Source organism: Elaeis guineensis, chromosome 7 (genome assembly GCF_000442705.2).
Source record: "Elaeis guineensis isolate ETL-2024a chromosome 7, EG11, whole genome shotgun sequence".
In the NCBI taxonomy this organism is placed as follows: domain Eukaryota; kingdom Viridiplantae; phylum Streptophyta; class Magnoliopsida; order Arecales; family Arecaceae; genus Elaeis; species Elaeis guineensis.
The window spans coordinates 9,148,199-9,166,366 of NC_025999.2; the positions used below are offsets into that span (position 1 = coordinate 9,148,199).

General features: G+C 33.8%; 1 protein-coding gene across 1 annotated transcript; it reads right to left on the reverse strand.

Annotated features, from left to right (window-relative positions):
- Positions 1-11,713: 11,713 nt before the first annotated feature.
- LOC105049157 (uncharacterized) lies at positions 11,714-17,892 on the reverse strand. The gene is made up of 5 exons (XM_010928728.4): positions 17,321-17,892; positions 15,242-15,454; positions 14,804-14,952; positions 14,598-14,666; positions 11,714-14,035 (listed from the first exon to the last, which is right to left on the reverse strand). Exons 1-5 carry the CDS (start codon positions 17,513-17,515, stop codon positions 11,824-11,826), a joined length of 2,838 nt encoding a protein of 945 aa, XP_010927030.4. The 5' UTR covers positions 17,516-17,892; the 3' UTR covers positions 11,714-11,823.
- Positions 17,893-18,168: the final 276 nt, after the last annotated feature.

An 18,168-nucleotide genomic window follows, 5' to 3' on the forward strand; every position in this document is an offset into this window, starting at 1 on the left:
TTTCACGCCGGTGGGGGTCATCGGAGGCTGTGGTAAGGCCTCCTTCCTCTTCCTCACTTCTCTCCCTTCTTTCTCGTGCCTGTGGGCACGATGGCCGGCGACAGGTGTCGTCGGATTTTGTTGTAAAAAGAAAACCCCCTGTTCCGACCTCTTCTTTTCTCTGATTTTCCGGCACCGACGGTCACCACCGACCGCCGGTTCTGGCCCCTCCGAACTCGGAGGAAGGCCGCCCTTGCCGCCGGCCACCGTCGGGCAAGGTGTGGCCGTGAATGGTCGGTTTAAGGAACGGGGACCTCTAGGTCCCCTGTTCCGGCCAAAGAAGGCCACGGGAAAAAAAAAGAAAAGAAAAGGAAAAAGAAAAGAAAAAGAAAAAGAAAAGGAAAAGGAAAAAGAAAAGAAAAGGAAGAAAAAGAAAAGAAAAGAAAAATATATAATCATATAATAATAAAAAAAGAAAAGAAGAAAAAGAAAAGAAAAGAAAATATATATTTATATAATAAAAATAAAAATAATAATAATAATAAAATAATAATACACATGAAAAGAAATTTATCTCATCCCTCTCTAAAGTCTTTCTCTCTCTAGAATTGGATTCGTTCTCTCTCTAGAATTGGATTCGTTCTCTCTCTACTTTCTCTCTCTAAAAAAAAATTTTCTCTCCAAGAAGTCCTATGAATCTCCTATTAGGCTATCTTCTCCACTTCTAGGGATCTATGACCTTAAATCGATTTAGAGCCGAAGAAAGAGATTTATTGGACTAATCATCAAATCAGTCATTTTTTTATATTATGTAATTAAATATATGAAATAAAATTTATTGATAATTTAATATTTTAAATAGGACTGTCCGATTCTTTTAAGGAAGATTAAAAGGTCCAAGACGATCGAGGTAAGTGGATTTTATGCTCCTTATTTATTTTTTTTAAATGATCATGCTTTTATGTAAAGAATTATTATTGATAAAATCATAATTTTTTTTTATAAAATAAGGATCGGCATATGCGATATGAAAAAGCATGTTTTATTATGAGCATTGATTTTATGAATATGTCTTATAAAAATAGCATGATTATGAAGCATGAATTTCATTGTTTTTCTATTTATGTATATGTATGTTTTAAGAAAAAGATAAAATGATTTTAAAGGCTCTCAGATAGCTATGAATGAATCCCTTCGGGAAGATCGACATCCGGAGCTAGCATCCACACGAAACATGGCCCTGCCAGCGGGTATAAAGTTGGCACATGAATTAAGAACTCTGTCGATTAAGAAACATGACCCTGTCACGGGTATAATAGTGACCTTACCATGAATGTCTGTGAGCAATGTTTTGAAATATGACATGAATATATGATGAAAATGATTTACAATTCATAATTGTGAAATATATATGATTTATGCATGCATGATGAGCTTATAACTTGTTTTATTATATGCTCTATGAAATATTTATTTTTACAATAATTATTAATTACTAAATGATGCATTATCATAGAAATCTTATGCTTGATCTGGTAAGGAAGCAGAAGTCTACTTACTGAGCTGGTGTAGCTCATATTTTTTTTATTTTCTTTTTATGTACAGAGAAATAAGGCTAGGACTGAAGGAAAGGGAATCCAGGCTTGGGGATCAGCAAAGCAAGCTTGGAAATTTTGCACTAAAAATTTAGTTTATGTTTATGGATTGTAGTCATTATGAATTTTAAGACTTGGATTATTTCATCTTTGGATTTAGATGCTCTGAACCAGTTTTGGTTTAATTAAATATTTGAATTGAACTTTATTAGTACATTTATTTGTGATACACCTGTTATTATATTTAAGAAGATGAATTTTGGCTTCGTGTTATCGTGGGTCCATCCCTTGGTAGTATGGTCGTGTTATGTCTCGGATTTGGAGCGTGACATTAGACTGGATAATAAGATAAATATAGTCGATATTGTGATGTAACCGATCTTCTGAGTATAAATTGTGGATGCATTGATCAAACATGCTCTCAGCGTCAACAATTTTACTATGATAGTGAGCTTGGTTTACTTGGGATACTTAAAAGAGTGCTGCTTCTGAGTACTTATAGTGGTCGAAAATTGGTGCGGCTTTGGTCAGCTTGGATTGTTTGTTTAATAAAAAAGTCAAGTTTAAGTATGAACCTAACAATAAACGGGTCGGTTTTGAGTTCATAGATTTTTGACTTGTCTTATATCCAGCCCAACTCAAATCTAGTCCGAGCTAACCAAATTAGCAATGCTAGCCTAGAGCTGATTGGACATGGAGGTGGATGAGGCTTGGGCTGGTCTCTACAGTCAAAGTTAGGCCGATACCTATTCCCAGGCCTGGCCCATCCCAAATATTGGGTTTACAGTTCGGCTTTAGCCCGGTCCAATCTTGAAGAGCTAAGCTAAAGCCTTTCCAATCAGGCCCTATTTTCCATTTATATATGTGAGATCGATTAGCTTATTAACTATATAATATATTATTATTTCATTATAATATATAATTACTTAATATAATCAATATATAATATATTTATATAATCTTGTTTCAAGCTGGACCCATTTTTTAAGCTTCCCAAATCCAGCCTAATTTTTCGATTGGGCCTACATTTTTGCCTAGGCCCATCCAAAAGGGCTATGTTTAGGCCCATGGTCATCTTTATCCTATCCTTTATACCACGTCATTAATCACCATGCTTGGAGACGAGTGGAAACAAGAATGGTGAAGTGAAGCATTTTTCATAACTAAATGGCATTGTATTGTATATCCTAAATGCATTAATTTGATAGGATTGTTCATGGATAAACATTCACTAAGGTGAATAAAGGATTAACAAAAAATAGGTTCAAATTCATAACCACCTGTTTTTAAACCTTTATTGTTTTAGTTTTTTATATGATTGTTTCTAAAAAAGTATTTTCATCCGCTTTTCTTTAGAGCAAGAGAAAGCATATTGATGACAGAAGTATGTCCATTGTCAAACCAATATTCGACTCATTAATTATCCATGCCTTGACGAGAATCGCAGCTTGAATCATAAGATTCAATAATAAATTCAATTTTTTTTATAAAATGATAAAAATTAATATAAAAAATTATATTATAAAAATGATAAAAAAAATATAATAATATCCTATTTTATGTCATGAATTCAATAATCACATTATCTTTAAATGGAAAGACACTTGCCTAGCTCCATGACAAGAGATATGGATCCGAAATCCGAATCCCATTGTGCTTAATATTGCATTATTTGTATAATAAAATAATTCAAAAAAAGCTAAAATAAAAACACAATCAAAATATATATCCATCTATTAATCAATGAACATTCAAAAAGCATAGGTAAATTTAAAATACTAGATCTAAAACATACGCAAATATCCATATATGGTGTATCCTTCAAAAAATATTATCTATTATTAATTATCATTAAAAATAAGTAAAAATAAATATTAAGCATCACTAATTCACTATCCACTCAAAAAATTAAATAAAATTTTTAATCATCGTAATCATCACCAAGGCTAATATCGTCGCTACCATCATTGTCGTCATTATCATCTTCTTCAAGAATAATCATTTCTTCTTCTTTCTCCTCTTCTTCCTCATTACTTTTATTATCTTCTACCACTTCAATATCTTTCTCAACAATCTTTTCTTTCCTTTTCCTTTTACCATCAAGATTAAGTTCCTTGATTCTATAAAAATATTTTAAGAATCAACAAAAATAAATAAAAAAATAATGTAATTATTTAAATAATTAAAAAGTAAAAAATAATAAAAAATAATTTGCATATCTTTCTTTCTTTTCTTGTTATTAGGTCCCTTATTAACATTAAAATATTCATTTACATCTAACCATGACACATCATCCAATAAATATGGCTCTTCTTATTCAGCTATTCACTGATCATCTAATTGTATATTTGATAAGTATATCAGATCATATATCTCCTCCCTTTCTTATCTTTTTTATTATCTCATTTCAAGTTAAATATTATACTGGACAAATACCAAAGCATTCAACCTTTATTGCTCCAAATGGTTTCTCTTTTTTTTTTAAATGAATATGCTCAAATATACTTCAATTTCTTTCATATCCGGTGGCACTACAAATAAGACTTACTACTTGAATTGCTAGCCTTTGAAGTTTTTTGCACTGCTCTTCAAAACTCTCTACCATAGAGCTAAACAAATAAAATAAGATAAATTAAATTTCATACATTCTATGAACTTATAAAATATAATTTCATAAGTTAGAAATAAAAATTATACAAATAAAAATGATGTCATAAAATTTAAAGTATAGTTACCCAATTATTTTTCATTTCTTGTTGACACCGCTAAGTCTATCCCAAATAAATCCTTGATTTTTTTAAATTTATCGAGTTGTGAATCAATGATAACTCTTGTCTTAACATCTGGATACATCTTTTCAATTAGCTCGAATAATCCAATTTTTATTTCAACATCAGTATTAAAATTAAGATCATATTGAAATCTAAAAATTAAGAAGTCAAAAAATAAATTAAAATTAAAAATAATAAAATTTATTAATGGAATAATATAAATTTAAAATTAAGTGTGACTTACTTGAGATTAAGATTATATGCCGCTATAGGAGTGGTCTATGAAGTTGTAAATCCCAACAATTGTCAATTATCTTCTAAATCCTATTATACTTTTTCTTAACATTGTTAAAAATTTTGTCAATTTATTCTTTTGCTCTATCCATTGTTTCATAAATATAACCCATAGTCAGTTTTGCATCTCCATTAACAAGTTTCAACACTTCTATCAAAGGAAGGACATACTTCAAATAATATTTTGTAGCTTTTCAAATTTTGTTATCACTCAATACAATTTATTAAACTTTTCTAGTTTCAAATTTATATGTGTAAATGCTTTTTGCTTATTCTTTTGAAGCAAACATAGCCTTTAAAGTAATTTTTTTGTCTAATATGCTTTTTAAAGTGAGATAGGATGTAACAAATCTAATAACTACCGGTCTTATTAATTTCTTATTCTTAGAATATTTTATAAATAAACTAAGAATCCAAGTATCATGGTAAATATAAACTATAATTTGCCTCATCTTGCCTAGTGTATTAAAAAAATCAATATATTTTCAATGTCACTAAGTATTAAATCTAAATAATGGGTTGCACATGAAGACCAAAATAGATGCTTTCTTTTTTCCTCCTAAAGTTTGCTCGTGCCAACATAAGCGAAGGCACTATCCGTTGCCACATAAAATACATTTTCTTTCTCAACCTCCTCTACTAAGCTATCAACTAATTCAAATAACTTATTTGAATCCTTACTAATATCAGAAGTATCCAATGATCTGAGAAATACAGTCTCACTTGGACTATCACAAGAAAATGGATAATAGGTCGATTTTTTCTATCAGTCCAACCATCAGACATGTTGAACAGTTCGTTTTTTTCTACTCATCTTCATATTTTATCAAACTTTCATTAACACTTTCAACCTCTTTCTTCAAGAAAGTAACTCTAGCTTCATGATAAAAGGAAAGTTTCAATCCCTTCCTATACTCACTAACAAATTTCATCATTTGAGCAAATAAAAGATTTTTGACCAAATTGAAGGCCAATGCATGTCTATATAAAAATCTACAAATATCTCTAACCACTGGTTTCCTTTTTTTAACTATTTTATTCATTGTCTATTGTTTAGATACATTTTTTCTTCCTTTCATCGTAAATGAATTCATAGTGTCCTTCCTTATTTTTGCATTTTGCTCATTTACTTCAAAATACTCAATATCATCACTAAAATTTTTTTCAATTTCTTTCTCCCCCAATAATTTAAAAAAAAAAAATTAAATTTTTTTGGGAACTTGAGCGCAAGGAGAAACATTATTATGCATACCTACAAAAGGATTTTTCATTCTATTTACCCCTTCCCAAAAACTCTTCTTATAATAGTTGCATACAAGATGTAATTGATTCCATCGCTCCCTTTACCATCATCAAAGTTTTTACAATGATCTCAAGTTGGATCCACAATCTTAGTTTTTCTTCTAGGTGGTATTATTCAATAAAAAAGAGAGAACACTTATATTGTAAAGTGTGTAACAGTTGTAAGCCAACCCCTATTAAAAAAATAAAAACTATTAAACAAAAAATCAAGGAAACCTAAATAGAAAAAACAAGGATCCAAACAGTACTAGTTAAATAACTTGTACTTCGGCTTTTATCATTTAACACTCCACAGTCACTCATTTCTCTTAGTCGAAGAGAGAGAAGTCGAAGAAATAGGGGCTTCAAAGCTTCCTCGAAAGGAGAAAAAGAGAGAGAGAGTGCGACGGCGAACGAAATAGATATGGGCATTGGGCCGTGCTTGGCACGGCCGGCCCAAGCCCTTCGATTGAGAGAAGTCGAAGAAGTAGGGGCTTCAAAGCTTCCTCAAAAGGAGAAAAAAAGAGAGAGTGCGACGGTGAAGGAAATAAACATGGGCACTGGGCCGTCCTTGACATAGCCCAACCCAGGCCCATCGGGCCAGGCTCCAAGTGGGTCTGCCTGGTATGGCCCGTTTATCTCGAACCCTGGCCTGGCACGACCCTAGGCCCAGGGTCTGGTGGGCTGTGCCAGGCATGGCCCAGTAGCCCATCAAGCTTGCTGTGCCAGGCACGGCCCAATGGCCTGTTAAGCTTGTAAGCCTGATGGGTGGCATACGAGCCTGATGGGCGGCCCATTTTTTTCTCTTTTCTTTTTTTTTGAAAAAAGTAGTCCAAATGGGCCATTATGGGCCAGACACGGTCTGTAATGGCTAATTCTTTTTTTTTATTATTTTTTTGGTTGGATAACGGCTAGTTTTTTTTTAATTTTTTACAATTTTACCCCCCTAACAGCCATAAAATGACCAGTTTTATGAGTATTTTAAAAAATTAAAGTTTTAGGACCCTATAAATACCCTCTTCCTTTTCTATTTTTATGATAATAAATCAATTCTCCTCTCTTTCTCTACTACTTCTTTTCTAGTAATATTTAACAAGTATTCAATATTTAGCAATTAGCAATTAGCAAATGTTCAAGTACTACACAAGAGGAGGATTAGTCCACCTATTGAAAACTTGGAGTTTGGAGATCCTTGTTGAGGTCCTGAGGAGCACAAGAGGAAGCTCGTAAATCTCCGTCGGCTTACCTCTACTCAATTTATCCATTTGATATTTTGGTTAATTTTTATTATTCGCATAACTCATATTTAAATATGGCATATTTTGATAAAAGTCATTTTGACATTCCCCCGATTTCTGAGAGAGAAGAAATTATTATTCCTGCTCACTCTAAAATCAATATCGAAGATCGAGGCTCTATCTCTTCTTCCTGTAAGAGGACTAGTATTGTATGGAATGATTTTAAAAGAGTTACGATAGATGATGTTTTAAAAGTAAAACATAAAAAATATGCTAAATTATATAGTTGTGCTAGTAGTAGGAGAACTAGTCATTTGAAAAGACATCAAGAGAGCCATATGATGAGTGATGCTTATCTTCAAAGCATCCTTAATATACAAGAGGATAGTTTTGTAAGTAATTTTCAATATAATCATGAAAATTAAAAAAAATATTGATAAAATGGATAGTTAAGGATAAATTACCTTTTAGCTTATGTAAGTCTTTTAATTTTGAAGAATATATTCAATTAGCCCTATAAAAAAAAGAACTAGTAGACGTATATTTAGAATAGTAGCAATGATTGATTTTTTAGCAATAAAATAAAATTTAATTGAAACTTTCTCTACTCTAAATTCAAAAATATTATTAACTTCTGATATTTAGACAGCATCTATTGATAGTTATTATTTTATTGCTATTTCTGTTCATTATATTGATAATGATTGGCTATTGAATAAATGTATTCTTACTTTTCGCTTTTGATTTTTCATATTTTGGGCAATAAATTTCTAACATTATTTATCAAACTGCATGTACATATGGTATTAATGATAAAATTATGTCTATTATTTTTGATAATATATTAAATAATAATTCTATTACATCTCATTCTAAATAAAAATTTATTGCATATTAGATATACATGTCATATTTTAAATCTTTCTGGTATGGGTATGGTTCAAGATGTTATTATAAAAATTAAAAATATAATTTTTTTATTCAAGTTTTAAGAGCAAGACTTCAAAAATTTAAGCAAATATGTATAGATCATGGTAAATTTTTTAAAAAATTAAATTTGATATAGTTACTCGTTGGAACTCAATATATACTATGATACATGATGCATATTCATATAAAAATTTATTAAGTGCATATATTAATGATCGTAAATTAGGTTTTACATTGACTGAAACTGATTGGAAAGATAAAATTTTGAAAGAATTTTTTATTAGTTTTTATAATATCATTGAAATTCTTTTTGATATTTATTATCCAACCTCTTTTTATTTTTACAATACGCATATTTTATTAGCCAAAAATTTACACAATATAGATATGATAATATTTTAAAACTTATTATTTATAAAATGAAATCTAAATGAAATAAGTATTGGAATAAGATATGTCCTATGCATAACTTAACTGCTATATTTGATCTATATGCTAATTTAAGTGATATACTAATTTTACTTGATACATATTGTGAAAACATGAATCAAGGTCCCAAACCCATAAAACTGAGGTAAACCAACTTTTTCATGATATTTATACTTTATATGATGAAAAGGTTTGTCGGTCTAATGCTTCTCGTTCACAAACTTCTGCCTCTTCTTTTAATACTTTTCGTTCATCATCTGTTTCCTTATTCATTGTACATAAAATATATACACATGTTTCTTCAAGTTCATTTACATCTTCATCTTTAAGTAGTGAACTTGAATTTTATTTATGAAATGATCTTCAATCAGTATATGATGTAAATCAGATAGAGAATCTTGATGTGTTAGCCTGATAAAAAAATATTAAAAATCAATATCGTATAATGTCCGTCATTGCACATAATATCTTAGCTGTGTCGATATCCACAGTAGCATCGAAATCTGCTTTTAGTACAAGTCGATGTGTTTTGGATGAAAAGAGAAGTAGGATGACCAACAAAATAATTGAGATGCTACTCTACTTTAAAAATTAGTTAGATGCCGAAGCGAGACTACAAGATAAAAGGAGGTATAATATAACATCCAATGATGACGACGACATAAACACTACCGACGATGCATGACGAATTGATAATGAGTAAGATTTTTATTTATTAATGTTAGATGTTTGTAATTTTTTAGTTTTTATCTTTTAATTATTGAGATGAGTCATCTCAATTTCTTCTCTCTTCCTCATTGTATTTGGAGGTCAGGCCTAGCCTCCCTCTCTCCCTCGTACCATTTTGATTGTTATTAATAAATTGATCGGGGTCTACACCAGACCCCCCACCATTATAAGGTGATCTTTTATTTTTATAAAAAAAATCTCACATCTATATTTAATTTTACTCCTTAATCCTTTTTTACTTTATAAAAAATTATATTTTTTAAATTCAAAAAAAAAGGTCGGAATAGCACACGGGTCATGCCAGACTTGAACCGGGCCTGGATCGTGCCAGACCATGCTTGGCCCATGGGCCATGTCGTGCCTCGCTTGCGGGCCATGCTAGCCCAGGCCCTTATGGGCTGCACCGGGCCTGGGTTGCGGGCTGCAATTCCTCAGTCTAGCCCGACTTCTTTTAATGGGCTGTATCTGGTACGGCCGTTAATAGCACAGCTTGTTACTATAGCAAATAGACCATGCCTGACATAGCCCGTTTCATGCCGAGCTGAGCCATGTAATGGTTGGCTCGACCCATTACCCATGTCTAGAAGAAAATAGGCTACTACAGGCTTCGAAGCTTCCTCTTCGGGAAGAAGGACCGAGAGAGCAATGGGGGACTCACACAAAGAGGAAGATGTCTTTCTCTTGTCATCGAAGCCTTTGGCACTTAGAGAAACAGTCGCACGCACTAGTAAAGAGAAAAATTGAAGAACAGAGGAAAGAGAAAGAAAAATAAAAGTTGAAAAAGCTTGAAATTGGTTCGATGTCCTTCTACGAATCATTTTGAAAGTCGAATTTGCAAAAATTTGGATTCTTCAGCTTCTAAAAATAACAAACAAGATTTAGAAACTTACCATTTCTGACTCGAAGGTATCAGATGATTCAGTGAATCACATGATTTAGCCAATAATTCATCGATTTAGGTATGATTCTTCCACATTTCCATTACGTCATTGCAGTTTGACTTAGCCAAGCTTTGACTTGTCTTGAATCATAAGAGTTGACTCGTGACTTGTACGATTCTAACAACAAAGGTCCTCGTCATGTTCAGCTATCCGATGGAGTAACTATTCCTCAAACTAAAATTTCAGTCAATCACAACCTCACCATTTTATTAAAAAAAGAAAAATAAAAACTGAATTAGGATCTTTGAATTCTGTGAATGATACCTAACCTCATATCAACATCCCCCATCAAATTTCATTTGATCTAGAAAATAAAGCAACAATGCTTCTAATTAGATATATTAAACACGGAGAAGAAAAGGACTATCAGTGGTGCTCCATTTTGTGGTTGTCAAGAAAAATAGTGAAAACAATTCATGATTAACTCGCACTCAACAAAAAAAAAAAAAAAAAAAAGACAATTCATGATTAACTTGTGGTAAGCATGGTAACTATCCCAGGAGAATTTTGTGCTGTTTTCCAATTATGTAGCACCCGTGTCTGGCCTCTCTTCATGATCTCTGCTGTAACCTTGCTGCAAAGTAGCTAATCTAAACCAAAATGATCCTGTCGTACCCCTTAAGATACACATTCCTGTTACTCAAAAACCATCTAAGCATATTGGGACAGGAGGAAGCCCAATTGGAGAAGGTATAGTTAATTGATAATTTTTGAGAACTAATTATTAGTCTGTGAAGTTATTTGTTTATTTGTTATTGGTGCTACTGTATCTCATTGCCTCTCTTGGATGTTTCATCTATGGATGAACTGGGATAAAAGACATACTCACATATAACAATGAAATAATTTACAATTAACTTGATTTAATTTTGAGTACATTTTGAATTCTGATAATTAAATTGAAAGTGAATCCTATGAACAAGAGCTTTCATTGTTTCGCACTCATTATAATTATATGTGATCTCTACAATATTACAATACGAGTTCTGAATTCTGAAAATATTTGTCCCAGATTCCATCTATCATTTTCTTACCCTTTCTCTTCCTAAAATATAAAAAATATCCCATCATATCCAAAAATACAGAAAGTTTCCCAACATAGTTAAACTTTTAGAAATTTTTTTATATATAAATTTCCCATAGTTGTCAGATATAATTATGATAAGTAGAAAATATACAAATAAAAAAAATTGAAAATTCACAAACAAAGAAAATTAGTATAGTAAATGTGCAGAGAAATTCAAATAAATAATATTTGAAATTATTTCAAAGTCAAGTTAATTGTAGTGAGTGCAAAATTTCCAAAAAAAAGCAAAATTGCTAATTATTGAAAATATCCCACCATAGTCAAATAATTATGGGGAGTAGAAAATATTTGAATAAAGAAAATTTAGAAAATATCATAAAAGAAAATTAATATAGTCAGTGAGTAGAAAATTTATAAACAAAGATATTTTATAATTATTTCAAATTCAAGTCAATCACAATCGAGTAAAATAAAGAATTAGAAAATGGATGTTCTTCAAGTATCACATTTCATGCATTAAAGAAGAAAAAACTTGGGAAACAATGGTGAGGACAGAACTTAGAAAGTCACCAAATTCCTTGTTGCTAATGAATTTGATTCCACCTATGTTCAATCTCTTCCATCTTCGTCAAGTGTAATTTCCTGGAAAACTCTAAGTCTGTTGCACTGCTTAGCTCGCTTCAAATTCATTTCACAATTAGACCAGCTTCCCTTGGCCACCATATGAAGAGAATCCCGGAGGCCAGCCTCTAGGAAGCAACCCTTAGAAAGATCCCACATTGGCTGCTCATCAAATGAGAGAGATCGCCGAGCTGACGAATTCTTTCTTGGTGTTTTGCTCCCACTTTCAGACCCTTCTTGAATATCCAGCATACTAATCTTTTGGCAGAACCTTGCAGCATAGTTTTGTGGCATCTGATGCTTCTGGCAAGGAGTGGATCTGACAATATTAATGAAGTTCACATTTTCATCTGGGAATCCTTCATGCGCCGGTTGTTCAGTGGATGCATGTTTGCGGCTTCCATCATGGCTATCGATCGCAGCACTATGATTTAGATTCCCACTAACCAAGCATTCTTCTTCCTCTACCATATCAGCCCAAGTTTTTTTGCTGTTTAATGCTGGAGGTGTCTTAACATGTTCTTCAGATGAATTTTTGCAACTTCCAGTTGCATGATCAGCTACTATATCAATTCTCAAGTTCTCATTAGCCAAGTTTTCTTCTTCTTCTTCTACCATTTCAGCCCATGTTCTGTTTCCACCATATGAAACTGGTTTGTCACCTCTAAACTCTGGAATTTTGTCCATGCAAGCTGAAGCATTGTCAGAATTCTGAGAGTTACCATTGTTTGAAACTCCTTGGGGAAACTTCTCCCCAAGGATTTCTATCTGTCCCCCAATATCTGTGGACACATCAGATCCTTGGATCTGATTCACATTCATAGAAGTGGATAAGCTGCCAAAACTAACTTGGTTCGGGGATTGGATTGATATTTTTGACTTTAGAACATGAACATCAGCACTGCAGCTCTGCACTGCAGGCTCTCGGAAGTGCATTCTGCCACTAGTGAAGATAGAGGGGTCTTCAGGAGGTTTCATGCTTTCAGTTATCGAAGTTAAATTATTATCCAAATCAAGGTTCTGAGGATGTCCCATTTTCATAATCCCAGAGAAAACTTCCTCTTCACCAATGTCATTGCATCTTGGACTGCCTTTTTCACAGTTTTGTGACTTCTGACCCTGATTCTTGTTTTCTGAAGCTTTCATGCTACTGCCACTTTCTTTGCTTGGTGCATTTGCTGATATATTTCCATTGGCTGTAAGTGACTGAACCAGTGGTTTGGGGACTAGAGTATCCATCACATGATTTGCCTTTGTTCTTCTTTCTCCATTTGCAAACAAGCAATCTTGTGCTGGTGGATTCAGATTTTTACGGCCAGTAACTGATATATTATCTGAGCTATGTGATTGTTCTTTCCTCCTCCTTTGACTAACTGCTTCCACTTTGACAGCATCTGCCTGTCTCCTGCTTCCCATGACCAGGTTTACAGATCTGGGGATCATATCTGCACCAGCTATAGCTGATAAGGCATCATTAGCCAGTCCTTTTAGTCCTTTGGCTTGCGAAATTCCACTATGAGTTTGTGGTTCTCTTGTTAGCTCGGGCTTTGGACTGTTATCTTCAATTGGATACTTCTTTGTTTCAACAATTGTTAAAGGTTTCTCAAATGCTGTAGCATGGTTCTTGATGGATGTGCCAGAATGCTCTTCATCGGCTAATGTTTTCGAATTTGGGCTTCCATCCACAGATGCTGGTGAAAACAATGCTTTGTTACAAGAGGATTTCGATCTTTGTTGACAAATATCAGCAGACGCTTCTACCTGACCAGGCCATTTGTTGAATGATGGAGTGACATACTTTGGAGATTTCCAACCGCAGGAGGGTGGTGAGGGAACTCTCTGACTGACAGATTCTCTCTTCCATTTTCCAACAGACAAAGGTGAAGAAAACTCATTCAACAAGTTCTTACCATTGAAATCTTCACTTCTTCTGCTATTTACAGGATTTGAAGCTGTGGCAGATATATTATGCCCCTCAAGTTGTAGTCCTGATTGCGACTCAAGTGTCATAAGCATTTCAGAAGCCCGTTCAAAGGATCTAAGGTAGGATTCGGTACTGCTGTTGGTGATTTGCGCTTCTCTAGATGGCTCTTTGATGTTTTGCAGGAGGGATTTTGCTTCTACTAGTCTTCCTGTCTTCATCAAGCAGATAGCTAAATTGCACTGCTTGTTATGATCTGGTTCTATTGCCAATGCTTGCCTGCACTCCATGATAAATAATAAGATATCAGTTGTTGTTTTTTTTTTTTTTTCCTCTCCCTCTCAGAAGTTGATTTCTCATCATAGATTTCTCATAAAAATAGAAACCTAGTTTGACAGGGCACTGAGTCAAAATTATGGCTCCTTTTTTTTCCACTTAGTCAAAGTATCTGAATATTAGAAACTTAAGACTTCCTGATGAGGGGATTCTTAATAAAAACTAGTCCTACAGTTTTGTAAGCTGCTTCTGCTGTAACAAGCTGAAAGCCAGCAAGTCCACACTTTTGTTATTCTTATATTCTTCTATACCTCAAATATTTTCAGGTGAAAAGATTGATGAGCTTCTATTTCGTAAAAATAAATGTAAGCTACTGGTTGTTTCCTTACTTTGTTGTTATAAAACAACTACAAACTCCATATTTTGAACGATAAGTACTAGATCATTTTTTTTATAAGGAACTTGCATACATACATATATTATATCCAATTGATCACCAGTAACATTTATCGAAACATCAATTTTAATGTCACAAAAAATAACAATTTGTGTATCAGAAGCATACCAGTAAAGTGATTCTGCTGCCATGTAGTTATCTGATTGCATGTAAGCCCAGGCAAGATTCCCTAGCAACCTGCATTTGGATTCAAAAAATCACAAATTAGAAACAACGAGACTTTTTGATCTATTTGGAGCAAAACTGGAGAGATGTGTTAGTATTACAAATTAGAGACCTAGGGAGAAGTGGAGTAACCATAAAAATCTAGTGACCTGGATTTTTCTTGCACGAGGGAAACATGAAACTTTTTTCCTTGAGATCTCGCCAATTTTGTTGTCCTCCCACCAAATGCTAGCCCATCATCAATCATCTTCAGCTTGAAGTTCAGCATTTCAATTTGATCATCTATCTTACCACATTTCTGTTAACAAATGTTAAGATTTGTTCTCAGAAAACCAAACTTGCCAGATATGTCAAAGTTCAGGGACCCAGGTATTTGCAATTAAATATTTATCAACAAACCATAGCAAAATTAAATGAAGATATCCAAAACTGGAGTTAACCTAAGAAGTTTCAGAAAATTATGGAAAATTAAAATTTTAAGAGAATTAAGATTGTTGCTATACAACTAGACTATTGCTATCGATTCTTAGCAACACAAAAATGCTCAGAAAGTAATAGCAGAGATACTCAGTGTATTAACCTCTCACCTTGTATAGGTCAAGAAGAACATTATCAAGAGGCTCCTGTGCTTGGATAGAGCATAAATAGCGGAAAGATTTTATTGCCTCAATGGCCTCTTCAGCTCGATTCACTTGTTTCATTACAACAGCCATGTCCTTTAATGCACTGTCAACTCGGTCTCCACTGTTTATAGCAGCCCAGAATAGTGGAATTGCTTTGTTTGGATCCTTTTCTACTAACTGCAAAGACACATTATAGCAATAATTATGACTGTTTTTTAATCCAGAAAAGGCTACATTAGGAAATGATTTGATAAAATTCCTAGAAGAAGGCTGACAGAGAACCATCAAGCCTAAAAACTAAAGCAAAATAACTTGAGGATGCTGCTTCTTGAATGAGGTGGTCTCCAAGAGAATTAAGTTTCATATTATAAGATAACTCCCTCAGAAGATAAAAATATGATTAGTAAAGAAGTTAAAGACTTAAGAAGAAGAATGTCGTATGATTAGTCTAATTTCCTATTCTCTATACCATCATACTGGAAACCCCATAAATGGACTTGCAATATTTTTAATTAACTAGTTAGAGCAGAATATTTGCAGTGTATTCAGAATCAGGGAAGCCAAAGGATATTTAAGCTAGGTCTCGATAACAAAGTAAAACCATATAGGAACTTTCAAGCTATACAAGCTACACTGGATTGTAGTGACTGTCATCTTGACTTTACTAATGATAATTCATATTAGATGAGTACCACCAGTGATCATTAGTTGATTTTATGCATTTAAATAAGTGAAATCTAGGAACTCAATATTTTTTTTGCTCAGTCATTATGTCTATTGTAATCTTGCAACCAACATCTATTTGCCCAATGACAAAGAAGCAGTAAAGGACCACGATATCAAGGAAACTTTAGGTAGTCATACCAACAAAGAAGATTCACCAAGAACATTGAAAAAGATACCCATTGCAAAGTAAACCAACAAACCAGAAAAGTGGATAGATGATGAAATGGGGAGCTTTGATATAGAAGGGGTCCACAACTTGCAGTTTTTTTGACCTATTATTAGTGAAACTAGAAAAATGATGAAAATTTAGTGCAGAACTCAGAGAAGAGCATCATCTAGTCGAGGAAGGAAATTACAAGGACATTGAAAGAAAAGGGCCATGAGTGAAAAATCTAATTCACCATTTCATGGAAATAAACAGTTGTAAGAAAGACCTAGCTAGTACAGCAATATCAAGCGCCATATAATCTATGTTTTCTTCGAACGAAGTTACCAAAAAATTTTAAATTCCATATACAGTGCTCAAATCAAGGTGCTCAATCAAATGGATACTTATATTTGTGAGTGTCTGATATTATTTTAGAGGAAAGATATGTCAAGCATTGCTCATTTTCTCAATGGAGGACCAAATACACCTTGTATTTTTTCATGTGTAGGCATTAGATGAACAAAATCAAATATGAAAGGGAAAAAAATTACTTAAAGAATCACATATACCATGTCACAGACAATAAAAAAAAAAGAAGGGAAAAACATCTATTCTGAATTGAGGTTTTGTAACTTTTGATCCCTAAACCATGATTAGTCCTACCTTGAATAATTCTCTTTCCAAAGAAGAAAAAGAATGCCAATTTGATCAGCAAGAATTATCACACGAAAATCTATTTAGTAACTAAATTAACTCAGGTTCCAAAACAATGCACCATATGGTCAAAGAAACCATAAAAAGGGATCGAAAAGAAAGAAAGGAAAGAGAATTCCTCTAAATGAAAAAAAGTTCCTTGTAATCACTTATATGGATGCAAATTATAACAGAGTCACCATCCATTGAGGCCAGCAAAAAGATTAAAAACAGGAGCAGGAAAAAGAAAGAAACAAATATTTCATCAAGATATATCAAGAATCAAAGGAAGAAAACAACCATAAGAACTCCAAAATCCACAAGAAAGCATAAAGAAAAGGTGTAAAACTCCAAACAATTCAATTAGCCATATAGAACAACCAAACGCTTTAAGAGATTAACATCACAGATTATCTAAACGTCACCAAATATCACGGTGTAGGAGCCAGAGAAAACAGAAAGAACAGAGTTCTTGCCTGGACGTGCTTTGCTCGCACGTACGGAGAATCTCCAGCCGGCAACTTAGGCTGTACATGCTTCAAAGGTGTGCCGTCGCTTGGATTTCTATGGATGGTCGCCGTCGCCGCCTTTGCCGGAGTGCAAGGAGACGACTCCAACGCTGCCATCTTCTGCGACCCTCCCACCGGAAACTTCTTTCCTCCACTCCACATTCTCTCTACCGGAAAACCACTTCGGAATTCCTCAAACACCTTCAAGTTGCTTGCCGTGAAACTACTTCGGGTGGCAAGAAAACCACCTTCCTTTGCTGAAGAGTTCTAGACCCTCCCTGTCATGTGGCCAAGAAAGTAGTAAAGATCGGAGGTGCACTTCCTTCTATCGTATTTTTCTTGAAATCCTTTTCTTTTTTCTTGTAGAAAAGCTGCTTCTTTTGGATGGATAGTTATCTTCTTGGATGCGAGCCCACTGCCAACCTCGCCGGAAAACGACCTCCAATCCCCGGAAACAATCTCCCGGTCCCTTTCTTCCCAGCCGGAAAACCACCTGTGCTTGCCCGAAAACTAGCTCGGAGTCCAGAAGGAGTAGGATTTTTTTCTGAGAGACGAAGAGAAAGGAAGGGAGAAAACAAAGAACCGATGGTAATAGGTAAGTAACCGTTAGGGGGTCTGAAAGTTCCGTTTAGCTTGTGAGCATAATAATTTATATGCGGATACTCGATTGGCCGTCTGGGATTCCCGTGTGAGATCACGGATGGTCGATTATAGTTTCGCATAGAATGTTTTATGCACGCGCGTCAAACGTTGGACTATACCGTTGGAGAAGGTGGGCTATCGGAGGGTGGTCTACCATCAGTCATCAGCAACCG